Source organism: Pongo pygmaeus, chromosome 1, assembly GCF_028885625.2.
Source record: "Pongo pygmaeus isolate AG05252 chromosome 1, NHGRI_mPonPyg2-v2.0_pri, whole genome shotgun sequence".
In the NCBI taxonomy this organism is placed as follows: Eukaryota; Metazoa; Chordata; class Mammalia; order Primates; family Hominidae; genus Pongo; species Pongo pygmaeus.
In genome coordinates this window covers 41,529,172-41,556,131 of record NC_072373.2, presented here as the reverse complement: position 1 = coordinate 41,556,131, position 26,960 = coordinate 41,529,172, and the positions used below count along the sequence as shown (strand labels likewise).

Sequence of the window (26,960 nt, the reverse complement as noted above, 5' to 3'; positions counted from 1 at the left end):
GGAGTGCTGAAGGGAAAGGTCTGGCTTTATGGAGATAAGAATGGAAGAATCAACCTTTGTTTGGCCCCAACTGCCTCTGCCACTGTCGACACACTTGGGAGTGTTTCCTGGAGCTCCTCAGCACTCCCTCCCCAACTTCCTATGGCCTGGTAGGGGTGGGGTGGGGGTTGTTTTGGAAGCTGGGGGGAGGTACATGCTTACAGATTTTTTTTTTTTTTTAATTAGGCTGCTGTCTTAATCTTGAGGGTGGAAACCAGCCCCCTCCCTGAGTTGGCTGCCAGGTCTCTAGAACAACAGTCCCCACATAGTCCTTCACTGTGTCTGCTCTGACCTGGGGGGCTGGGGAGGGGGGTGGCCTGATAATAAAGGGTGCACAGGACATTGCCCCTTCCCTTTGTTTTGCATATTTTGCAGCAGTGATCAGCATGTTCTTCTTCTCAAAAGGGTGTTCATGAAGGGTACAGCTCCTAAGACCCCAACATACCACCCTCCATTTGGAAGCTCACTGGTACATTTGGGTCTGCCTTTCTACCACTGGAAATGGATGTTTCCTCTCCCCACGGAGGAAAATAGTTGGCAGACTTGGCTAAAGGTCCTTAGCATCCTGGCTGGTGCCTGTGTCTGCTGAGGTGCTCCAACCTCTTCCCTGGCTAGTCCTCCCCACCACATCACTGCACAGTCTAGCTAGGTCTAATGGAGGGTGTCACTCTTGCATTCAGACACACCCAGCTAAGACAGAGTCACATAACAGATGTGTTTCAGTATCACTTTAATTGCAGTATTTAAACACATCACTTTGTATTCAGAAAAAATATCTACCCAATCCTCTCTTCTCTGGAAATTTCTATTTCCAACCGTCATTGAAACCAGGTTCCCTGCTCAACCCCTTTGGAAAGAAATCAACAGCAAACAAGGACCTGGGTCACCCACAGAAGAGGCAGCTGGTGATAAGGGTTAGGAGCTGATCTGGGCTATGACCACATGGGGGTGCAGAGCAATGAAGGGGCTCAGGGTGAGGGAGGCAGAGACAGAAAAGCATCTGCTGGGGGACTGAGGCCACAGCTCAACCCAGGAGTCAGCAGGAGGGAGGAGGAAGCCATGGAGATCAGAGGATAAGGCTAGGACCCAGCCTCAGAGGAAGAGGATTTTTCAGAATAGTACAGGTGAGAGGCTCAGCTCCAAGACCTGGTCCCATGATCCTGTCTACTTTGATCCAGAGGGAGAAAAAGGAGCCCAAAAAGAGATTCTGTGTGGCCCCAGAGAGACTAGAACTGAGCTGTTTGTCCTAAAACTTGGGAGGCCTGTTCTAGGCTCCAGCCAGAAAACTGTGCAGGACTCTGCAAATGGTAGAGCGGGCACATGGAGCTCAGTGGAACTTAGAGAACAAGGGAGGAGCTGGTGACCAAGTCCACAGTGTCTTGGAGGAGCGATAAGGGAAGTGGTTCAAGGCAACACGTTTTTCTGGCTATATCATTACAAGAGAGCAGGTGCAAAGGGTTACTTTGGTTTCCTCAAAGTAGAGGAAGAAAATACAGGGAAGAAACAGTAAAAATCAAAGCTTCCTGGGAGAAAATTGTAGCCTAGAAAAGCTCATCTTTCCCCTGGGGGTTCCTGTATTGAGGCAGAGAGGAGGGGGTAGGGGAAGGGGGTCCTGTGTGAGTGCTGCAAGGCCATCGATTGTTCCTGGGAGCTTCTCCAGACCTTGGCTTTCCCCCATCACACATTTACCCAAAGAAGACCAGAGTTTGGCTCCAGGGAGCCGAATGTGTAAAGGACAGGAGTTTACCTGCCCGTCCTCAAGGTGTAGGGCCCCAAGAACAGCCTCTGAGGTGTGTGCAGTGGGGAAGGGTTGGTCGTAAGAGATGTCACCTCCAGCATGGAGGCAGCACGTGGTCAGATGCAGAGAGGGGTGCTCTCTCGGACACTGCCCAGCCTTGCCCCACCTAGCCGAGTCACAATTCGGTATCAGCCACCACGTGTTGTCTTGCTGAATGGCCGTTTCTGGAGGTGGCCTGGCCGGTCCCGTTTTCCTGAGCCCCTCGGTTCACACTGGCCTTTCCCTGAGCCTCAGGGGAGGTCCCAGGTCCTGAGCTATAGCCCTGGCCTCCACCGTTCTCCGTGTAATAAGGGTCTTCGCCCTAGACAGTGTATAAATAAAGTAGCATTATCTGGTAAGCAGGGCTGTGAGACACTGGATGGGGGAGGGGCCCAAACAGGAAGTGGGGGCGGGGTGGGAGGAGGGGGAGGAGGAGGTGGGAGGGAGGATAGGAGGGAGGGTGCAGCTGCATGTGCAGACTCCTTTCTTCCTGAAGAGTGGTCAGGGTTCCAGCTCCTAGAGGAGAAAGGACATAGGAGAGGCACCACACCATGCCACTGCAGCTCGGCAGCCAGCTCCCACAGGAAAACAGGCAGTCCCAAGAAGGGTGGGATGACCTCCCCAGGGTAGGGGACAGGCCAGAGGCCAAGATTCAGACCTCAGCCTTGTCCTCCCTCATCCAGAATGGCAAAAGGAGATTCTCCTTCTGTATGCCTCTTTTTGAGCAAGGGGGCACCCCACTGGGCATTTAACATGGTTGCAAATACAGTGTGGCTGATTTAACAGCCTGTTCTGGTGGCCCCAAGCTGAACTATCCCAGAAAACATAGTGAATAGATGACATGAATCATCTGCTACCACACCGAGTAGGTGGGCTGGCACCATTACTGTCCCCTCCCCAGTTTGCTACATAATATTTTGAATCTTCCACTGATTACTGTGTGTGCACACATGCATATCTTTATGTAAGCTCACAGAAGGGCTTTTTCTGGTATTTCTCCTCCTGCTCCATGACATCCACTGAACTCCCCAGAAACCCACTATCTTCCTCATTTCCTTTGCCCTGGCCCCCAGAACTGACCAGCCTTTCTCCTGCAGGGCTCCAGCTGCGGCGATTCATCAGGAAATAGCCAGTGATGCCCAAGACAGCCAGCAGGGTTCCCGAGGTGACCAGCGCAATCAGGGTCTTTTGGGAATAGCTCTGGTGGCTTGCAACATCTTGCTCAGTGAAACCTAGGATCCCCAGCTTGAAAAGAAGACAAAGAAGATACAGCCTGTCACTTGCCAAAAATGGAGCCCAGACCGCTCCAGCCCCCTGTGTGTGACTCAACAGTGAACAGATGCTTGAGGGCATTGACCTCAGGAATTTTTGAAATGAGATTTGAGACTCACATCTCTTAATTCAGTCATACCCCATCATTTTTTGTTCAAGACTAGAAAGGAGAAGACTCAGAGAAGGATAGTAGGTAGAACTGGGGAAGATAATGACTTCCCCCCTTACTCCAGGGAGCCCCCCTGCCCTGGCATTCCCTCTCAGACCCATCATCTCAGAGGACTTACCTTTCTCAGGTCAGATTGGTGCTTTTTCATAAGTTGGAGTTTGCTGGAAATTTCTAGAATTAGAAACAAGGGTTGCTAAATCTAAAGAGAAACCAGCTTATCCTGCTCCACCCTCCCATGCTGTTCTAGAAGATGCTCTGATGGCCAGGGTGGTCCATCTCGGGGGGACCTCTCCTAAAGCCAGCCAAGTCCTTCTCTCCAGCACCTGTGGTCTCTCTGGATCTGAGATTCCCCATCTCCACCCAGGATTCTCTAACCTCAGCCCTACTCCCTCCCTGTTCCCCCAGACAGAGGTGCACCTTACCTGTTCTGTTGGCCAAGACCAGCAGTAGACACTGAGGCCTCACCTCAGACTGGGCAAGGAGCAGGGAGCATACCTGGGCCCCAGCATCAGCATCAGCCTGCTCCTCCCCACACAGCACTTGGGCCAGGCCCTCTCCCCTGTCCTTCTTAAACTCCGCCTGGGAAGACAGAGAAACATGGAGAGCAAGAGATGAAATTACTGCTCTACCCTAAACTGCACCCAGAGTCTCAGGCAATAATTCTGATTACAGTCACACTCTTACCCCGTCCACAAGAAGGATCCTTGTTTCTAAAAGTCCAACAGAAAAAAAAACAAACTGCTAACTGTATATGTGCAACAACACAATAAGAAAAAAACCTAAATAATCTCCCAGGACCAAAATCCATATCTTCTAGTATCTAAGATGTTAGAGAACAAACTTAAAAAAATTGTCTCATTGAAGCATTGCCCATGTACACATATGCAAATTAAACTCAAAAGAAATGACCAACAACAGAAAATATTAATAATGCAATAATAACTAAGAGAAAATATTCTGTTTCAAGATTACAGCAGTCCCCAATGATGGAAGAAAAGCCAAGGGAGGTGAGGAGTGGAGAACAAATCTATAGTATACACTCAGTGGAAACCTCAGTGGCCTTCTCCCTCTTTCTACCCAAAGGAGTCTCATAAAGTGCATTGCTCAAACTGAAATGGCATTTTTGTCTCGTCTTCCATCCCCGCTTTTCCATTAAAAGCATGGAACCCAGTTTTAATGAAGTTCATAGATTTTTCTTCAGGTTGCTGACCGGGCCATCAAGCCCAGGAACTCGGACTCAGAAGAAAAACTGATAATTCTTCAATAGTGAGTCAGAATTTATTCCAGCAGCCTCCAATCAGAGTGTCCTCCTCCCCTGAACAGGAAAGGAATTGAAACTAAGACTTTCTCTTCAATCCGGATGGCAGATGGCAGAGAAGGAAATGCCTGAACAGCCCTGACAACTTTCCTGTTAGGGGAAAACTGCTGGGGTGTGTGACCATCATCAGAACTGGGTCTCTGTGGAGGAGAAAGCTTCCTGTTTGCGGGCAGGGCCGCTGCTTGCAACAAGGCCACAGGGTCCTCCCAGTTGGAATGGAGCCTGGGTATTTTCCCACTGCTGTGACCCAAGGCAGGAAAACCCAGGCTCCTTTGCTCCTACACAAAGCAAGGTCAAGATTGGCCTCAGGACCCAGCTGGAATTTGAAGCAGCTGAGGGAAAACAACTGGGCTTGGATGAGGCCAGGAGAGTGTGGTTAGCCAAACTCCAGGTCACAGAGACACGAGCCCAAACTGGAGCCTCAAAAAACCCCCAGGAAACAAGGCTACAGAGAAATGAGTTCTCAGGCCACTGCTGCTTCATTCCTCAGGAAAAGGAGCAATTCGGCAGGTCTCCCAGTAAGTCCTTGGATAGACGATCTGCCTCTGGAAAAATCTGTTTTTCTGAACAGCATTTGAACTAAGTAGTCTGAATGCCACACTGAACCAATCAACAGTCTCCACCTCTCTAAACCCAGTTCTCTCAGGGGAGCCTTACATGGCTTCCCCTTGAGCACCCCCGCTCCCCAGCACCGAGAGTCTGGATGAGGAGGAGGGGGTTTCTTGCCTGGATGACTCTGGGCTTCTGAAGTATCTCCAGTTGAAATAGGTCTGCTTCCCGAGAGAGGCAGAGGGACAGGGCTCCTGTAGGTTGTAAACTAGCCAAACCAAATGGCACCTTCCTCCACCTGCTGAGTGCAAGAAGCCACACCTTGACAATTTATCAAGCCCTGAATATAGGACACTGCATGAAAGCCTCTGTGCATGTATCATGTATGTGTGTGTTGTATTCATGTGTCATGTGTGGGGGGTGGGGATTTGGAGGTATCTATGAATTCCACCTGGTCAAAGCATTCAGTTTGCATGTACGGCAATTAAAATAATGGATGCAACCAGGCGTGGTGACTCATGCCTGTCATCCAAGCTCTTTGGGAGGCTGAGGTGGGAGGATTACTTCAGCCCAGGAATTCGAGACCAGCCTGGAAAACACAGGGAAACCCTATCTCTATAAAAAATTTAGAAATTAAACCAGGTGTGGTGGCATGCATTTACAGTACCAGCTACTTGGGGGGCTGAAGTGGGAGGGTCTCTCCACCCTGAGAGGTTGAGTCCACTGTACTCCACCCTGGGTGACAGAGACCCTGGCTCAAAAATAAAGAAATAAAAAATAAAGTAACAGATGCCTATGATATCCAGGCACAGTTCTGAGTGCTTTCCATATATTAACTCATTTAGGTCTCACACGACCTACGAGATTGGTAGAGTTATTCTACTAATTTTGTAGATGAAGAAATGGAGGTGTGAAGAGACTTCAGAGGTCAGAGCTACCGCCATGATAAGCACCATAAGAAAGGTACAACCAAAGTGCTATGGACATACTAAGGAGGGTGAGGACACATCTGGTTAAGGTTAGCAGACACATGTCACTATAGGCCTTGAAGAATGGCTGGAGGGTGAGCAGAGGAAGCCAGTGGGGAAGAGCATTTGGAACCGAGGCCCCACCTCCAGGAAGCCCAGGATGGGGAAAGCATGCATTGTTCCACAACCCTCATTTCAAGGAGAATGAAGAACACTACCTTCTCCCTGGTATTCACTATCCTTCAAGACTCAACTCAGTTTCTACCTCCTCAATGAAGCTGGTCCTGCCTTCAACCAGACTGGGCATCAATCCTTGCTCTGCTCTTTACTGGATTCTTTGCAAGTCATGCAACTAGTCTGAGTGTCATGTTCCTCAGCTGTACACTGGGTTGTTGTGGTGACTAAAGAGATATTGTATGAAAGTGTCCAGTCGGGTGTGGTGGCTCATGCCTGTAATCCCAGCACTTTGGGAGGCCGAGATGGACAAATCAGATGAGGCCAGGGGTTCGAGCCCAGCCTGGCCAACATGGTGAAACTTTGTCTCTTCTAAAAAATGCAAAAATTAGCTGGGCATGGTGGTGGGCATCTGTAATCCCAGCTACTCGGGAGGCTGAGGCACGAGAATTGCTTGAACCCAGGAGACAGAGGTTGCAGTGAACTGAGATCACAACACTACACTCTGCACTCCAGCCTGGGCAACAGAGCAAGACTCTGTCTCAAAAAAAAAAAAAAGTGTCCAATGTGGTGTTGAGAATCTAGCAGGGACTAGATAAATGGCAGCTGCTACTATCATTATTAATAATAGTAACACCTTATATACCATGTCATCTAGAGTCTACATAGATGATCATATTCTGTGCATTGTTATTGTCATTTTTCTGTGACTAGATTGTCATTTTTCTGTGATTAGATTGTAAGACTCCTAAGTGTGTGTTGGGGGCAGTGTACATTATAGCATTTACAACCAAGACTGCACGAACCATAGCACCAAACAAAATAACTCAGGGAATTGTTGTTCAACTTAACATCCCAACCAGTTGGCCTCCACACAGGGCCCCTCCACCCCTTGCACAGTTTCTTGGACTAGATTCAAGGGAATAATAGCGGCCAGCCTCCCACTCTGGAATCCAACTGCATCAGTGAATTGTGTTTGGGCCCCAAGAGGAGCAGGTGGATCCTGAACAAAGCACAATGCTTCTCCGGACACTTGGAATAAACATCCTCCCCCAAGAGAGGCTGTGGGCAAACATCACGGGAGAGTGGGCAGGAGGAAGACACAGCCTCACCATTTTGTTCATGAGAATCAGATTTACAAGCTCCTAACTACATCAGCTCACACATGTTTCTTTGCAAACACAATAAACCCATCTAACCTTTCTAGAGTAGCATTCTCAAACTTTGCAAAGACTCTTAACATCAAGCATTGGAATGGGGATGGAGATGGGGGTGAGGGAGGGACAGGTATTTTTCTAATGACCTTTAAGATATTTAAGATATTAAGACCTAGAATGCTGAGATTCTAGGATCAATCATCTCCCCCAACCCCTTTTAATATAATTTTATCTATTTTGGTGTGAGTTTGACAATGCAGGTGAAAACCCTATTTTCACATGGAAAATGGAATAATGAAGGGACCTGTTTCAAGTCACCTAACAAGTGGGGGCAGCTAATGAAGGACGAGAAGTGAGATCGTTTCCAGATTGCAGGCTTTTTCCAGTAGACACACCGTCTTCATAAATCCTTCATCTGTAACTTATGTTTTCCGCATGGAAACTGACCTTTAGTGCAGCCTGGAGGCAGCCTGCCTCAGATGAAGTCAATGTGAATAAGAGTAAAGTGAGCTAGCTGAGTAATTACAAACTCTGCATATAAACAGATGTGGTACTAAAGATAGGTATTTCTAAAGAACAAATTGGCGGACAAAGGACTTGACTAGACTTTTCCCCAAAGAAGATATACAAATGGCCAATAAACACATGAAAGAGGCTCAGCATCACTAATCATCAGGGAAATGCAAATCAAAACCACCATGAGATACCACCTCATATCCATTAGGACGACTGCTATTTTAAAAACCCAGAAAATAACACGTGTTGATGAGGATGAGAAGAAATTGGAACCCTTGTACACTACTGGTGGGAATGTAAAATGGTCTAGTGGTTCCTCAAAAATTCAAAAATAGAATTCCCATGTGGTCCAGCCATTTCACTTTTGGATATATCCCCAAAAGGACTCAAATCGGGTTGTCAAGGAGATATTTGTACACTTATGTTAAAAGCAGTATTATTCACATTAGCCTAAAGGGGAAAAAGCCCAAGTGTCCATCAACAGATGAATGGAGAAACAAAATGAGGTTTATACATACAATGGAATATTATTTATCCTTAAAAAGGAAGGAAATTCTGACACGTGCTACAACATGGTTGGACCTTAAAGACATTATGCTGAGTGAAATCGACCAGTCACATAACAAGACAAACACTACAACTCTACTCATATGAGGTACCTAGAGTAGCCAAAGTCATAGGAACAGAAAGTTGCCAGGGTCTGGGGAGAGCAGGGAGTTGTTTCATGGGTACACAGTTTCAGTTATGGAAGATGCAGAGAGTTCTAGAGACTGGTTGTACAATAATGTGAACGTACTTACTACTACTCAATGGTACCCTTAAAAGTGGTTAAGGTGATGACTTATGTTATGTATATTTTACCACAATTAAAAATATTTTGGTGGGTTCCTCTGGACAAATAGGTGTAGCATAAAAGTATAAAGTAATCTTACATTTTGGAAACTATTTGGGGAACCACAACCACAAAAACTAAATTAAGCTGACACTGCTGCCAAAAGAATGAAAGTTAGACTTAGGAAGATACATCCTACTAATGAGGGTGCTGAAATATGGTAAAAGGTGTTTGAGATGAGAGTGGTATCACCTTCCCTTCCCCTGGCTGCCTAGAGGTGATGGCTGGGGAGCAAAAAAAAGAGTGATTGGGATAGACATGTCTACAGAATGCACATACAGAAGACATGCCTACAGAATCCACATAGGGTGAGCTAACATATTGGTACTCACTATGGGTCAGTGCAGAATGAGTGTCTGGATAGCTAGACTCATGCACACACATTCCTGTTATGGGCATATATTAGATGCAGGAGCATACCAACATACATCAAGGATGTGATGCTCGGGGAAACCAAATCCTTCCTGCTGTTCACCAGGATATTAGGTAGGGCCTGAGGCTCCCAACATTAGAACCAATACCTTAAGGCCCTCTGACACCGAAAGTACAAATCCAACCTAAGGAAAATCAGGAGGCCCTGCAGCATTCGCAGCTTTTGGAACAGATTGTTTATCAGACAAGCAGGGAGTAGGGACCAAGGAAAGGGCATCTTGGACACAATCGGGAGCTGTGGCTAAACATTTTGGAACAGGATAGCAGGCTGAGGATAAATTACCTTGGGGAGTAGGAGGAGGCTTTGCCGCATGGGGGCTGAGGATGAGGAGCCCTCAGGAGGAAAGGGGATCAACACTGGTGGAGAGACCAGGGGAACAAAAGCACTCATATGAGCTGCTGCAGAGTTGCTTCATGAAGGGGCAGTGTGGATGGAAGTCTTCTTTAGCATAGGAACTGGAGGGGAGCTGCTCTCTTTTCACATCCCCACTCACAGATACTACCTCAATCTTAAAGAAACATGCAGAGACCTTCTCAGCCGTGGCATGAAGTAGGCCAGACACAAAGACCACAGCAGAGTTAAGAGGAATTATTTCTAAAAGAGCAGTAAGTTTCTGGCACTTTTCTCCTACAGTGACCCAAGTTACATGTGAACTTTGAAGAGCAACAGAAAGGCAAAGACTCTGCAGTTAACTCTAAATTCCAGGCACAAAGAATTAGCATTCTGGCACATACCTGTGTGATACACAGCAAAATGTATGCTCCACCAAGTTGATGGGGTTGCAGGGGGAAAGATCGTCATTTTCCTTGGCTACAATTAGCAAAGAACTTGACAATTTTTTTTTCTAATGAGTTGAGTTGAAAATCAGCATCAGAAACACGCTGCATGTTACTTGTACATTGTATGTTCATGTTTAAGTTAACTATTTTGCAGACTGCATTTAGTTATTCCACTATGCAAACTCATGTCTTCACTATTTCTATTGTTTTTAGATGTCCTAAGTTAAATTATCTCAGGTATAATTTTTACAAATTTGTAAGTCAGAGAGACCCAACTGATGATTGTAGTAAAACTACCGAGTTAGAATGGAAAAAATAAGTAATTTAAGCCCTCTACAGACTGCGATCTTTCCAATCTATGCATGCCAGCACATCACATGTGTGATTCCCTTAAATGGATCCCAAACTCGTAAGAAAATGTTTTCTTCTGTAAGTAAATACCACTCTTTCCTTCACCTCATCCTTCCTCCAGAGCCATGTTACTGTTAGGAAATTAGATTTACTGAAACAAAGCAAGGTCTGCCAGAATCATTTAAAATAACACAATTCCCTGTACATTCTTTCCAATGCAGTAAGACATGAAACTGAAACAAGAGGCATAACTACTAAACAGGAGGAGAAAAACAATAGATTGTAGTAGATAACAAGATAGCTTACCTTAAAATTGAAAGGAATCAACTAAAAAGCTCCTAGAATCAATAGGCAAATTCAAGAAACTGGCCAAACCCAAAATAATTATTCAAAACTCTATTAACTTTTTAACCTATCAGCGACAATCAATTTGAATATATAGTGGGAGGTCTATGTGACAAATAGGCCTATGACATCCATCAAATCTAGAGAAAAAATAAAGCTAAAGAAACAAGATGCTGAGAGATGCAAAAGAAAACCAGAAAAAAATGAAGAAATTTTAGAGCAATTACAATTCAAATTTTAAAGCATTTTTTTTGCATTTTTTTCAAAAAGAAAAAAATAATTTACATTTTTTACAGTGTAATAAAAAAAGATCTGCCTGACTGGATATTAAAAATACTGTAGTAAAAACATACAATAATTTTGAAAATTTAAAATAGGCAAAAGTACAGACAAACGGAACAAATAAAATATGTCTGAAGAGTATGCCCTAAGACATATAAAAACTTAATATAAGCTAAAGGATACATCCCATGCAACAGAAGAGGGGGTCATTCAACAAATAATGTTAGGAAAAATGGTTACATGGAAAATATAACATTACAGCAAAATAAATTCTATATGGATTAAAGAGTTACATGTAAATATTTAATAATAAATGAAATAATAAATGAACTGACATTTTAGGTGACTAGTTTATATCTGGTGAGTGAGAAGGACTTTCTTAACCAAAAAGCAACTTAAATCTGACTCTCTCAGATTTAACAGTACTACAGAGGAGGGGAAAATTTAAAAAGTACTATAAAGGAGGGGAAAAAAGTACTAGAGAGGATGGAAAAATAACAAAATTTATTAATAATTAAAATTGTTTTTGCCTTTTTTGCCCACCAGATGGGGCCTCTTACTCCCTAAACAGAAAGCTCGGTATTAAAGGCAGGCTGACCAAGCTAAACTCCCCGGACCCCTACTCAAATCCAGTGCAATCCAAGAAGGCTTAAGGGTGTTCAGAAGGGATAGAGGAAAGGGACAGGGGCGGGAGGAAGAGGTTGGGTGGGGGGTTGACTTACACAGCTGGAGGTCTCATTTTGCTCCAGGCAGATGCCCTGAGTCAATTTCACTTCTTTGATGCCTGAACATTTGATTTCTGTCTGTATTAAAACAAAAACAATAACAAAAACAAAATAAATAAGCCAGCATCTTTGCTCCTCATTTCTTTCCCAACTTTTTCCAGTTTGCTTTCTGTGAGGTGCTCTCTTAGGAGGTTTTAAGGAAAAGGACATTTAAAATTTGTCAGGGGACTAGAGATTTCTAATAGTCATACTCTTGTCTATTTCACGTCTATCCTCATCAGATGACAAAACTTTTGTTACTAGCCTGGGCTTACTGGCAAGCAGCTATTTGCAATCTTGGTAAACACTGGCTTGGATTGTGCAGGAATGGGAGAGGGCAGGATCTTTTCCCATTTGGGCTGTTTTCTCTCCAGTCAGTCACAAACTTGCAGGAAGGCCATATAGGCAAACAGGGATAATGGGGTGGACCAGCAGATGCTAGGGTACCTGGTTTTTCTCCTGGCCTCCAGGACTCTCCAAATTCCCATTTTGGCTCTTTTTTTTTTTTTTTTTTTTTTTTTTGAGACGGAGTCTTGCCCAGGTTAGAGTTCAGTGGCATGATCTCGGCTCACTGCAACCTCCACCTCCCTGGTTCAAGTGATTCTCTTGCCTCAGCCTCCTGGGTAGCTGGAACTACAGGTGCATGACCACACCCAGCTGATTTTTGTATGTTTTGGTAGAGGCGGGGTTTCACCATGTTGCCTGAGCTGGTCTTGAACTCCTGACCTCAAGTGATCCACCCACCCCAGGCTCCCAAAGTGTTGGGATTACAGGCATGAGCCACCACGCCTGGCCCTGGCTCCTTTAAAAACAGAAAGCAGAAAGATCCCTCGGGCATATCTCATAACTGAGGCCCTCATATTTTCTGTCCTGCATGCTGAAAGCTGTTGACAGTCACAGGCCCTAAGGCTGAGAAGGCCAGGCTGAGCTCACCATCCCTGGTCTGCCCAGTTCCTGCCATTGCCAATGCCCCCCTTTACTGCCTCTCTGTGCCTGGCACAACCACCAAACCCTCTCACGTAGAGGAAACGTTATTTGTCCTAACCATTTTGGGAGAAGCAGCCCCAGCAAATGAGCAATAGTTGCCAAATATTCCCAAAGGGAAATGGTGTCCTGGTCAAAGCCCCACCGATAGGTACTAGAAAGAATCAGAGGATTGGATGGATCTCTGAGAATCCTGTTTACTCTCTACACCCTAAAATGCAATACCCAAAGCTTGGATGGGCCTTACCACCTAACTCTACCCGTTTCCTCCTCTTTCTACTTCTCCCAGCAATATTTAAACTGTGTATTTCCATGCTGATTCCCACATGACCCAAATCCCACTGGCAGGGATGAGGAGAGGGGTGGAGGGAAAGAGACAGCTTGCCTGCATACGTGTGAAGTGAGGGGCAATCTGCCATTTTTGGCCCAATTCACCCACCTTGATGACACTTGGGATAGGAGAAGATGATGTATAGGGTTCAGTGGGAGATGTTGCAAGGCTAGTGCTAGTGGTTGAAAGGTCTGAAACATCTCCAGGTGACAGGCTAGGCTTCAAGGTTGTCTCTGGAGTTGAAACGTTGGCTGGGGTGGTGAACACTGTGGTGATTACAGAGGTCTGTGACTGGACAGAAGAGTTTGTGGTTCCATAAACTGAGGTTATCACAGAGGTAGATGTGAATTTGACTGTTGTTTCTGGAAGAGACCAAAACATGGGTGTGCATGTGTGCATGTGCTCATACATACACACAATCTCAGGTCATGATATGGGCATGCACTTCACCACAGAAAAGGGAGTTTGGGGAGTTAACGTTACTTCGTGTCCCATCCCTGACCAAACTCATTTCAAGCTGTTGGAACCAGAGCTAGAATCTAGAATGTATTAGAGGTGTCCTGAAACTGAAATAGATGCTGGTCTACCTTAGAGAAGCCAAAGACCCCCAGTTTGGACCTGTACCCACCTTCTTTCCTTTAGAAGAGATCGGAGATCTCTATTGAGTCTTCTGATCCTTATTTTATCACTAAGCTGGACTCAGCATGAGAGAAGGGGTATGGAGGCATTACTGATCAGGATCAGCTCCCAAGACATGGGCCTGAGAAAACTGTCACTGAAGGAAGAATTGTCTAGAACTTACTTCAGGGCACCCTAAGCATGACACTCAAGTCATTAATACTGGGGACTTGTATAATTTCCTCTGTGGAGAGGGTAGCGGTCTGAAAACACCCTAAATGCTTTACCCAAGCATCACCAGCATCTCTCAGGGATCTGACACAAATGCTGTTTTTACCTGTGATGTTTGTTGTGGCCTCATTGCCATGTTGAGACACAGGGTGCAGGCTGGTACTTCCGAGGGTAGTAGGTATTGCAGTTTCTTGGTACGATACATTTGTAGAAACATTTGAAAATGTTCCCTGGGTAGGTAACTCTGCGGTAGCAGTACTGTTGTTGTTAAGAGTCATGAACCCAGAGGCTATAGGGAAACGAGGAAGAAGAATCAGAACCTACAGATATCAGCCTGGTGATATCACCTGATGCAATTTCCTGACTTCAGGTAGAATTCGTCTAGAACATTCCCTGCTGCCCGTTGTTGGCAGCAACAAGAACATACTCCTGCACAGTGGATTAATTTCCCACTACCAGATTTGCCCTGAGGACACAGGGAAGGAAAGATTTATATGCATACAAATGTCTCATACAGTATTATTTATAGGAGGGAAACATGAGCAACTAAATGAATTCCGATAGGATAAGTGATATATGCACTTAATATACCATAATCATTATATAATCATGTAAACAAACATTAGAAAGAAAAAAATTATAAAAACTGTAGCAACGTGGAAATATGAGGTGATGTTCATAGTATGTTTAGTTACATACTAAAATATAAAATTACACCTGCCTAAATATTGCAAAGATCTAAAGTGTGCAAGAGGTCATGCTTCTTTTTCCTTTTCACTGTATCCTCTTTTTTGGTCACTCTCCATCCAGTATACTAACTCTTGGAATAATCACTAGACTCACACTGTCTCTATGTGATCCCCTTAAAAATCTATACTTCTCAGACTTCCCCATTCCCAAACTCCCCTCATCCTTTTGCTCATGGCCTTCAAACCCATTCGCCTTTCCTTTTTCTTCTTTTAGGATGCTCTGACCTAGGAATTCAGCTAATGAACCAGGGAACACAAGGTCTGGTTTCTCATCAATATAGTGGGAAGGTAGACAGGCTTCGTTCTGGCTCTGCCAATAACTAACCATGTAATTTAATGCATGTATGTATCTCAGCTCTCTTACCTCTTAAGTAAGGGTCTTTTCTGGCTACCTTACATGGATTGTTGGGATAATCAATGAGATAACAAATGCTAAGTTATTATAGTATTATAGTATAATGTTTTGGATCTCATTTTTCTCTGAAGATCTTCATGAGTGTCCTTGCACATCTCTTCCGTATATCCTGGGATACATCCTTTTTTTTTTTTTTTTTAAGACAGGGTCTTGCTCTGTCACCACAGCACCCAGGCTAGAATGCAGTGGTGAGATCATAGCTCACTGTAACCTTAAGCTCCTGGCCTCAAGTGATCCTCCTGTCTTGGCCTCCCAAAGCTCTGGGATTACAGATGTTATTCACCATTCCCAGTCAGTATCATCATTAGACACAGGAAGGAGAAGCTTCTTGACTGAACCGTATGCCTCAAAGAGCCCACACCCTGTCCTGCTTCCTGTGAGGACCAATCAGGATGTACCCTCTCTTCCAGGTCATACTGTGGGGACCAGAAGTCCTAGCACTTCTTGCTCAAATGGCACTTTGCTCACATCCATGATGGGCCGCTTCTCCCAGTCCATCCTGCTAAGGGGAACTGCAGCACAAGGGTGTATACCCCCAAGGCCCAGTGGTGGCCAAATGATGACTGCTTGCAGGGAGAAGAGTTAGTGCTTAGTGCTTAAGCCTGTGGGTGGGGTGTTCCAGGCACACATGCAATTGCCCTGCAATGTGAGCCAGAGTCATTGGTAGAAAGTAGATGAAGGGAAGTGGGCTGGGGCCAGGAGCCATCTCTTTCTGCTAAGCCGCATTGTGGCACTGAATTCCAAGAATCTGAGCATCCCAAATTGAAACTTGGCCTTCCAGGTGGTCACGAAGATATGTTTGTCAAGGTAAGAGGATAGAAGATATTTTATTAGTTAGTTGGCCTGATTTACAACCTTGAAATGTTTAGAAATACAGTATGTAGGCCTCTGTTGTACTCTTGCCTTGGGCCTTGTAAATGTTAAGCGTGAACTTGGTATCCAGAGTTCACAAAGGCAGTTCCATCTTCAAGGAAGGGCCTCTGAGGGTCCCAGGCCACCCTAAAGCTTGTCTCTAAATTTTCCTGATTGGGATCTAGATCTGTACTTTTCAGCGATTTCCAGGTAAACAGCAAGGTAGAATGACATCTCTTGTCAGGATCAAGGATCAAGAGGGAAGTTAGACTTTTGGCTTCACGGCCATCAGCCTGGGGCCAAGAATGGTTTCCCTAAAGGTGATGACAAGGGTTTCACTCTCTCATATCTGCTTCCTTCCACAACCTGCTGCAAGCAGATTGCTGTTAACGGTGAGTGCAGCAATCGTGTCTTACTGTTATGTGTCAGGTAAGCAGTGGGGAGAAGGAATATCACTATCTCTGTCTTAGAGATGAAGAGCCTGAATCACCAAGGTGTTGCCCAAAAGGAAGGCCATAGTTCATGAAGGGAAGCAGCAATGGAACACTGAGGTTTAGCTGACTCTTGAGTAGATGCAGCAAGGAGGTTAGGCTGGGTCTAAACTGCCAAAAAATCGGAATTTATCCCCCACATCTCTGGAGAGAAAAGGATGGGCTCCCATCTGGCTTAAACAGGAGGTGGGTTGATCAAAATAAATTGATGCAGAAGCCAATCCAGGCTTCTTTCCTGTTCAGATGGGACCCTCTCACCACTCTGACTTTAAGGTCAGATTCATCTTAATTCATCCAAGGAGGCAGTATTCAGACACTGAATTAAAGGATCACCTTCTCAAGGCACCATTCCAAGACTCCTCTTCTTGCCTGCTCTCTCCCTCTTCACCCCCAGCATGCTGATTCCTGGGAACCCCATCTGGTCCACCCTGGCCCAGCCCTTTTCTCTCTCCAGAGGAAGCTGGGCCTGACTGAGATGATTTCATGCTTTTGAATCCCCTTCCCCAAAGGGCCTCCTTCACCCAGACAAACACTTTTGAACTTTTCCAGATGTGGAGTGAGACCTGCTGTTAGTTCTGAGGACAGAGGTGCCTGTTCCAGAAAAGCAAAGCAACTCTGGACCCAAGCCAGCTACTGACCCACTGGGGCCGGGCTCGCAGCTGCAGCAGCCCCTCCACCCACCACCAGGCTGAGCACTGTGGAATGAGTAGCGGGATCCACCTGCAAATGAGAAAGGGACCCCAACTTCGGAGTCAGGGCTCTGACCCCGGGGTGAGCAGAGCACCCTCTGAGACACCAGGGGGACAGGACAAGTGGGAGGGCAGAAAGGCAAAATTGGGTGATTGGAAATGCCTGAGCTGGTGCGGAGCAAGGGGACACTTTAGCCAGGGGCCTGGAGCCAATCCTGGCATAAACACTGTGGCACAGCAGGGTGAGTGCATCTTTTAGGTTCACAGTCTCTAGAGCCCTGGAGGAACGACATTTATGAGAGTCAAGACTGACCACAGATCTCTTTTTATCCTGTCTTCCCACACACATCCATGACATTAAACCGTCAAACATTGACCTTTCTTTATCTGACCTTCTGACTCCCAACTCTGTAGGGCAGTAGCAGGAGCCTACCAGTCAGTGAGAGCTTGTCAGATCCTAAGAGACAATTGATGAAACCTCCACTCCTTTTCATTCTAGATGGGAGGAACAACCCCTACTCACAAGCCTACAAGAATTATAGTACAATTTAAAGTTGAATAAAAAGCGCTCTTCTGTTGTTTACTTCTCAGTCCATCCTTATTGACTGTGTCTCCCTAGGGACTCCATTTAACCCTTAGTTACTCAGTTGATCTCAATTCATGAACTTGGAGCAAGGGAGGAGACAAGGTCTCAAGAAATTAGTAAAATGAGGATTCTAGGAGATGTCACAAAATTCATGTAGTAAAAGTCATGCACTGAACTTTCAGGTACTTCTTCAGAGTCAATTATTCTTGTTTTACACATAATTCTAATAACCCTGGTTATCTGATATCCTAGCTAAAGTTGAAACGTAGGAAGAGCCTATTAGAAGCAAATAATAAGGAGAAGCAACAGCTGAAAACTAAGAAACAGAAATAAATGAAAAGCAGACATAAGTATGAAAACTCACACCAGTTTTCTGGAATCATTTATGGTAGGAGTGAATAGGTTAGATATCTATACCTTAATAAGCATTAATGATGTCACTGAGTTGCAACATAGCCACGACATGCTCATGATACATCTGAGTCATAAAGTCCTTTTCGGGGGGTAGTCTAAGAAAGCAAAGACATGTGCAATACATTTTGAAAATATTTCTACCTGCCACTAGTAAATTGAAGATTCTTTTGTTCTTTAAAGTGAGTTTGCAAATCCTCAGTGATCCAGAAAGCTCTGCTACCTAAATAACTAAATCTCCATACTTTAAGAGACTGAGTTTTCCTATACCTGGTCTTGCTTTTCACAGCCCTCCTTAATTTTTCCTGGTGCTGTTTCCTGATCTCCTAGCCTGCCAGTCTCATTTTGCCCATGCTTTCATATTCTAGCACCTGGATCAAGAGGAGTATCTTGAAGGAGTTCCTGGGAATCTTAGTCCATAGAGTTACAGAACTAGGATGAAGGGACATGCCAGCCTCTGCCGGGAAGTAGGCCATTGGGAGCCACAAACTGTATCGCCAGGAAGGCAGTATAGCCCAGAGACAAAGAGCTCAGGCTCTGCAGCCAGACAGGCCACATTCAAAGGCTTCTTTACCATGTCTTAGCTGTGGTTTGGGAAGTTACTTCAACTCTGTAAACCTCACCTGTAAAACAGAGATAAAAGTAGTCCCTATGTCTTAGCTGTTTTGAGGAACAAAGGAGCTAAGAAGTAGAAGCAGTTATCCTGTCCGGTAAAAGTTCAAGAAATAGTGGATATCTTTTGTTTTAGGCCCCTTCCTTCTGCTTCTCAGAGGGCATGAGATACTTATTTCTGTGACTCATCTGCCACAAAATCATATATGGTGCATCCTCAGGATAGGTCTAACTGTCACCTCAGTAAGAATATAAATTTCTAAAGTGCTGGAGCCATTCTTATTCTTATGTGTTTTACTCCTGGTGCTTAGCACAATCCTTGGAGTTTAGGAAAAGCAATAGGATTGGAGGACAACTGTGGCAGCTGTGTTCCTACCAGCTACCTCTAGCCATAGCAGTCTTGTTCTCATATTATATTTTAAGGAGGAATTAATTAAATTGGGGAGTGTTCACGTGAAGATAACCAGGATTAGGAGAGTTCTAGAAACCAAGTCATATTTTTGAGGGTCTAGCGTTATTTCATCTAGATGGGGGATTGGCAAACTATGGCCAGTGAACCTAACCTGACTCAGGGGTTGTGTTTGTATGGTTAGTCAGTAAAGAATGGCTTTTACATTTCTTTCTTTCTTTTTTTCTTGAGACAGTTTCACTCTGTTGCCCAGGCTGGAGTGCAGTGGCACGATCTTGGCTGGCTGCAACCACTGCCTCCCAGGTTCAAGACATTCTCCTGCCTCAGCCTCCCAAGTAGCTGGGACTACAGGCATGTGCCACCATGCCTGGCTAATTTTTGTATTTTTAGTAGAGACGGGGTTTAGCCATGTTGGCCAAGCTGGTCTCAAACTCCTGACCTCAGGTGATCTGCCTGCCTCGGCCTCCCAAACTGCTGGGATTACAGGCATGAGCCACCGTGCATGGCCGGCTTTTATATTTCTAAAAGTGTCGTAAGATAAGACAAAGTAGAACATCCATCAGAAACCACATATGGCCCCTAAAGCCTACAATATTTACTCTCTGGCCCTTTATAAAAAAAGTTTGCTGACCCCTGATATGGAAAATAAGAATTTGGGGAGGAAAAATAAATAACTTTCTTTAAGATTCATATTATTTATACTGGTTGAGCACCCCAATCTGAAAATCAGAAATTCTAAAATACTCCAAAATATGAAACTTTTTGAGTGCCAACATGATGCTGCAAGTGGAAAATTCCACACCTGACCTCATGTGAAAGGTCACAGTCAAAACACAGTCAAAACTTTGTTTCATGCACAAGTGTATTAAAAATATTGTCTAAAATTATCTTCAGGTTATGTATATAAAGTATATAGGAAACACAAATTTCATGTTTAGACTTGGGTCCCATTGCTAAGACATCTCATTATGTTTATACAGATATTCCAAAATCTGAAAAAATCTGAAATTTGAAACACTTCTGGTCCTAAGCATTTTGGGTAAGGTATATATTCATTCTGTATATTCATTCTCATTTTTCTGCAGTGCCAGTGATGTGCAAAGGAGCTCGCTCACTGCTGTGGAGAGTACAAAATGAGAGCTAGATCTCTTTCCTCCATTAGGTGTTAGTGTCATTGTCATTTAAATCAATCCCTCAAGGAGTTTATAATCTAGTGGGGCCCACTAGAAACGTCTTCAGGTATTGTCATGAAGGACCAGATTAAATCTGTGCCAGTCCAAAGAATAGAATTAGAACTAATGACTAGAAGTTATGGGAAGGCCAATTTCACTGCAATCCAAGGAAAAATCATAAAATGATGTAGCTATTTATAAGAATGAAATGAGCCACTTTGGGAGATAAGTGATCCATCCATGCTTCTTGCAAACACTCAGGAGGCATCTGTGTTAGGGGGCCGTCCAACTCTGAGGCCTATCATGAATTTGAGTCATCCTAGACTAGAACAAAGGACTGAGCAGATGCCTTCTTAAGCTTCAAAGGCTAAGCTGAGGTGTGAGTATATACGAACCAAGGGTCTGTGGCCTGAGGGTTCCCAGTGTACCGAGATTTCTGTTTTATATTCAAATAGCATGTCTTGGCCAGACACCGTGGCTCACGCCTGTAATCCCAACATTTTGGGAGGCCGACATGGGTGGATCACCTGAAGTCGGGAGTTCGAGAGCAGCCTGACCAACATAGAGAAAGCCCGTCTCTACTAAAAATACAAAATTAGCTGGGCATGATGGCGCGTGCCTGTACTCCCAGCTACTTAGGAGGCTGAGGAAGGAAAATTGCTTGAACCTGGGAGGCAGAGGTTGCGGTGATCTGACATCACACCATTGTATTCCAGCCTGAGCAACAAGAGAGAAACTCCTTCTTAAATAAATAAATAAATAAAATAGCATGTCTTGGACCCCATCCACTTACTGTGGAACCCTGATTATTCTGAAGATTCTCTGGGCACCTACATTTCTCCCTGTCACCTCTTCCTCCATTTTACCAGCACCACAGACTCCTGGGTTGTGGCTCCGTGGCTCAATGGCTCCCTGTCCACACTAGTATACCACTTCACCATAAGTTAGCCAAGCACTCATTACTTTACTCTCCCCAGAGAGCAACTAACACAAGGCTAGTGTGTGTAGCCAGTATTTACTGAAGGGTTGAGGGCATGGAATGAGATTACAGGGCAGCCCAGGGGAGACAATGGCATAACCTTGAAATATTAGACATTACTGTGCTAATGAAGCCATGTATTAAAAAAAAAAATTTCCTTCCAGGTCTTTTCCATCCTCCACCCATCACTGTCCTGCTATGACTCCAGGCACCTCTCCACCCTTTATATGCTCTTCCTGGGCTTTGGAGTCCTTTCAGCCTTGTGTCTCTTGTGCCCACCCAAACACAAGGCTTCACTTTATTTTATCATGCTCAGCAATTCAGCCTCCTGCCTATCTTAGCTCATCCAGGATTGTCTGGGGTTCTAGGCTTTGTCACTCAAAGACCTCTTAAGACATTTTCTTAAATCAGCTACCTAGGGATGCCACTCCTCTCTAAGAAGTATCAGTTTTGATTTCATTTTTCCAAATCAAGAAGAAGGCTACTTCCCAATTAAGCCCAAAGGCCTTTTCCGTTGCATCTGAAGGGAAGTAACTCATTCCCTGACGGGCTCCAAGAGCACAGGTACTAAGAAGTACACCTTTGTATGCATCCCTATTTGTTTGTCTCTCCATCTTTCCAACATGCATGCATCTTTCTCCTTAGCACAACGTCCAGCTCTGGGACTAAAAGTCATAGATAATATGTTTTCATTTATTAGCTAAGGAGGGAAGAGAATGTTCTCATTAGAGAAGTCAAAGCCCAGAAAAATACGGAATTCTCACAGCCCTGGTGACTGTGAGAATTTTCTTCTGGAGGGTGGTGTGGTGTTCTTTTTCCATACCTTCTTATTTTTAATTCTCCACACTGCAAGCCATTTAGTTAGATCAACCAAAGTCAATGAGAGAGGGAGGCCCAAGTACCTGAGAGAGGAGTTGGGTAACCATCCAGCCCTGAAAGTAACCCCAGGCCCTCCAGCTCAGGGTCTAAAGGAAATCAGGCAATGAGACCAACGGTAAGAAGTGGAATTTGTTCCTCATTTTCATTTGTTTTTGTAGGACTCTGCAGCTGAGTTTATCTGCTGCAGTTTGGCACTTCTTGCCCTGAGCTTTTTGAGACAAAGATTGCGAAGGAAGGAGATGAGGACAAGGGAATGAGGAGGCCCAGGAGGTGGAGCCAAAGGGATAAGAAAAAGAGGCCCCAGGCCCCTGCATGTTTTATCAGCTGAACAGGAATGCTGCTGTAGACATGCATCTGCAAAGGTGGTGCCAGCTGGGTTGGGTCTACAAGTGCGGAGCACTGGGGACCACTGAATTAGTCAGAGGTCCCCAAGGCTGCTCCTCCTCGGTCGCCATATGGCAGAGATTCAAAGGGTGGAGTCCTCTCCCCTCTGGAAAATAGCTGATAAAATTCTTTTCCCTTTTATTTTTCCCCTCTTACATGTAGCCCTAGACAGGATATGGGTGTGGGGTCAGCAGGCACGAAGGACCCAAAGGAAGAAGAGGAATGTGACGGGGAGGGCCTGGGGGTGTTGTTAGAGTGAGGAGAGGGACAGGCCTTGGAAAGCTTGGAGGAAATAGATACCCTGAGCCTGACAAAGGGGTTCCCTAATTACCTGAAAGGCTTCCTGTTCCAGCCAGTGCTCTGGCAGTGCTGCCTGGTGGCCCCTGAGCCCCCTACCCTGACTCTGCTCTGTGATCTCCCCCACTTCTAACAAAGACAGCCCACTTCTGGTTAGTTGCCGTGCCTATGCACATGCCACCTTCTCAAAGGGACAGAAAAAAAGAACTTCCCAAAACAAGCTCTTTGTTAGAGTAAATGATGAGAAAACAAACCACAGAAATCCCCTCTACCCTAAATTTTACAATAATAACAATATTTCTGCAATGGCCCTATGGTAACATTTCAAGGTACACTCAGTTATCTCATTTATCCCACAATGTATCCCAGGACTGAAAATGACTCCTAGTATTAACAAAACAAAACAAATCCAAGCAAAAACCCTAGAAAGCTCTTGGGAAGGGCATAAAACTACAATTGGCTCAAGTAGTCTGGCAAGGCTGGGAATGGGGCCTTGTGCCCCATCCCTCCCCACCCAAAGCTGGGATATTCTCAGCATATCAGTCCAAAGTTTTGCAGAGGTTGTGTTGCTCCCCCAACCCCAACCTCGGCAGGCCAAGGCGAGACTGACACTCACCAGCTGAGGAAATAAGAAAAGGGTGGCCCTCATTCGGCTGAGGACCAGGTCATCACGAGCTGCGTAGCCAAAGGAGAATGGAGCATCTGATTGGAATCTGCATCACTGGCCAACTCACCCGTTTTTTTGTTTTTTGTTTGTTTGTTTGTTTGTTTGTGTTGAGACGGAGTCTTGCTCTGTCTCCCAGGCTGGAGTGCAGTGCCAGGATCTTGGCTCGCTGCAACCTCCGCCTCCTGGGTTCAAGGGATTCTCCTGCCTCAGCCTCCCGAGTAGCTGGGACTATAGGCGTGTGCCACCATGCCCAGCTAATTTTTGTAATTTTAGTAGAGATGGGGTTTCACCATGTTGGCCAGGATGGTCTCGATCTCTTGACTTCATGATCTGCCTGCCTCGGCCTCCCAAAGTGCTGGGATTACAAACGTGAGCCACTGCGCCCGGCCTACTCATTCCTGTTATGAGGGCCTAGTCTAGCACCCACTCTAGAATTTTGAAACCTCAGTGATAGCTTTTCCTTGCCCCAAAGCACATGTTCAGGACTGCCAAACAGGGCAACCCAAAACTTCACTCAGAGCTTCCTCCAGCCCAGGGGCAGCTCTCCCCAGCTGGGCGGACCCAAAGATGGACAACAGAGGAGACTGGGAGCAAAGAGGTCTAGTCCAGGTCACTCTGCAGGGCCACAGTGGGTGGCCTTTAGGATGTAGTGAGAGTACAGAATTGGGAGCCCTAGAGTGCTGTAAGCAAAAGGCAGAGCAATGTACAAAGTTTCAAAAGTTTCAAACCTTTCAAGTGCAAAGAGATGAGGTGGAGAATGTCATTCCCCAAGGAAAGTAATTGAGTATAAATATTTACCGGGTGTCTATTTTTTTTTTTTTTAAACCAAAGTGACAGCAAGACCTTAAGAGTAAGGATATGTGTAGGTGAGTGGGGGCAGTGTTCTAACCCATCCACTAGCTTTCGAACTTGGAACGGAGGCAGAAGAAGAAAACTCCAAAAGGTGGCAAGTTTTGAGTTTGTGCAGGGGTGACAGTTTTTGGTAAGGCGAGCGAGGCTGGGTGCAGAGCAAATTCTGTCTACTTCTACCTCCTCTGCGGTGGGGTTGCTGAAGTGGGAATTCAAACTCAGCTTCCCAATCTTAAATGCAAGGTTTTTGTTTGGTTGGTTGTTTGGTTTTGTTTTTCCTTTTCACGGACTGTTCATTGCGAACTCCCCTGGCCTGGGACCTGGAGCCTCATCCCTGATTCGCTTCCCTCGAATTCCTTAATGTCCACTTCTGGCTCTCCCAGTCCCTGTGCAAGGTGGGCACACCGGCCCCTTCCCAGCAATCCGCTCCGGGTCTATACTTTCTGAATCAACCAAGAGCCACAAAACTTTTCCTGCTTCTCTCCTCCCCAGTCTCCCGGTTCTGGCTGCAACTTCGCACTCCGCACCTCTGGCAACCGGCAACCGGAAGAGACCCTGGCATCTCCAAAGCACTTTATCTCAGTCCATTGGAACCAGTCGTGCTGACCGATTCACACCTCGGCTAACGCACATTCGCGGGGGTGATGGCCTTCCCTTCCCCTCCCACCCCCGTCAGCTCCCAGGTGAGGCGCTGGCCCCGGGGGGAAGCAGCTGTGGGCGGCAGTGCGTGGGTTGGGCAGGGGTCCCTTCCCTCCGTGTGACTCTGCTCTGGTGTTCAGCATCCCAGAAAGCCTCCACCCTCCCCGCGGCGAAGCCAAGCGGCCGCGGCGCGCGGGCGGTACTCACGCAGCAAACTCAGCAAGCAAAGCGCGGTCCAGCCCCGCGGCATCCTGGGCCCTGCGCGCGCGCCCCTGCGGACCAGCATCCTTCCCGCTCCGCTCCTAGAGAGACGCACCGAGTGGAAGACACTACTCGGCTTGGCCAGGACGCGCTCTTCCCGCCCCCTCCGCCCGGGAGAGGGGTGGGGGATTCTTGCTTTTTTCCTCTCTTCTCCCCTCCCTCTTTAGTCTTGGCAAGGCAGCGCCTCTCCTTGGCTGCTACTAACTTGAGCTCCCCTGGTTGGTCCCAAAGGCGGAGGGCGTTAGGAGGGAGGCTGGGTTGCCGCCGTCGAGGCCAAAAAAGGTGGAGGTTTGTTCGGGCTCCAGATGCCTCGTTCAGCTTTCTGGAGAGGCCCCATCCCACTTCTTCAAGCTCCACTTCCCCTTAACTTTTAACCCCTTTGTGGCAGCCTTGCCGGTGGCCAGGGCAGGGGCAAGTTTCCTCCGATTTTTTCTCCACTTTTCTTTCCTTGTGACTTTCCTTTATTTTTAAGTTGTAAGCCAGTAACAATCTTGCAAAAGGAATCTACTGTAAGGATCTCAGTTTAGAACTGTGAGCATTTCGTTAATCAGGTAAAACTTAACCACAATGTGGCACATTTAGTGATAGCCTCACCAGATCCTGTGCTGTGTGTGAGTGAAGCGTCAGGAGTGAGCAGGTATACGTGACTATAAGTATTCATTTTGGCTGTCCAAACCATTCTTGGAGACTTTTTCTTTCTTTTCTTTTTTTTTTTTTTTTTCCTGCAAGACCTTTTTGTGTTAACTTTTTGCTAACTTGTGTTAACTTTTCCTGTGACCTTCCATAGTTTCCCATTTAGTTCCCCATCACCATCATCCGAAAGAAAAAGGACTTCCCTGGATGCCTTCTCCCCAGTTACCCCCTCTGCAGCCCTGGGTCTAAGCCACTAGGGATTTCACCTTGCTCTCCCATCAGAAAAAGGACTTTCTGTGACTCCATCCTCCACCACTTGATGGATCCTTGAGCTTCCTGTTCCTCACCAGTTCTTCTGGGTGTTGGTTGTACTGAATAGAAGAAACTCTGAGCGGGATAGGCAGCCTAGTCTTGGGGACGTAGAGACGGGAGAAAGGAGAAGCCAGTCTGGGCAGATGATGGCACCAGGCGGGGGATCAGATAAGGTATAACCTGGGAGAGGCTGCTCTGATATCCAGAGCAGAATCATGAAATTATACTCAGTTCAGCTTCTTCCAAGAAGTCTGTACCACATAGCCTAAAGGGAAAAAAGAGTAGCCAGACCAGCACTCTGTGGTCCTTTCTGATTTCTCTGCAGACACTCTAGCATTATAAAAGTAGCTTTACCTTTATAGTCCATCTCAAACCTACTATGCGTTGGGGTTGCACAGGAGAAGGATCCAGGTCTAAAAACAAAACCAAAATCTCCTTATTCTGCTCTTGTTGCCTAGCATTCCTTTAAACAGGGAACAAAGTCTTTCATCACATAGTCAGAGCAAAGGCCTGATATGCTAATTTGATTGAATAGAACGGAATGGTATGAATCTGTTTCAAAGTACAAATGATGATTCAGAACTAATCACATAGTGATGGCAAGGGCCTGGGGACAGAAAGAGTGGCAAACATGCATTTTAAAATCAGTCATTGGTCCTTGGGACTCCCAATTAACAGGGAAAAGGAGTTAGTTCTAATACTGCCAGGCCCCCCACTCCCCTCAA

At 45.8% G+C, this 26,960-nt stretch overlaps 1 protein-coding gene across 2 annotated transcripts; it reads right to left on the bottom strand.

The window, feature by feature from the left end:
• Positions 1-752: 752 nt before the first annotated feature.
• On the bottom strand, positions 753-25,735 carry CD34 (CD34 molecule). 2 transcript variants are annotated; one of them, XM_054453666.1, is made up of 8 exons: positions 25,237-25,735; positions 14,056-14,238; positions 13,209-13,462; positions 11,744-11,824; positions 3,680-3,836; positions 3,376-3,428; positions 2,897-3,061; positions 753-2,138 (listed from the first exon to the last, which is right to left on the bottom strand). In XM_054453666.1, the coding sequence occupies exons 1-8, from the start codon at positions 25,313-25,315 to the stop codon at positions 1,953-1,955; spliced, it is 1,158 nt and encodes a 385-aa protein (XP_054309641.1). In that variant the 5' UTR covers positions 25,316-25,735; the 3' UTR covers positions 753-1,952. The 2 variants fall into 2 exon arrangements, with proteins under 2 accessions (XP_054309641.1, XP_054310491.1); XM_054454516.2 differs by having other exon boundaries at positions 753-2,332; positions 25,237-25,577.
• Between the last annotated feature and the right edge of the window lie 1,225 nt (positions 25,736-26,960).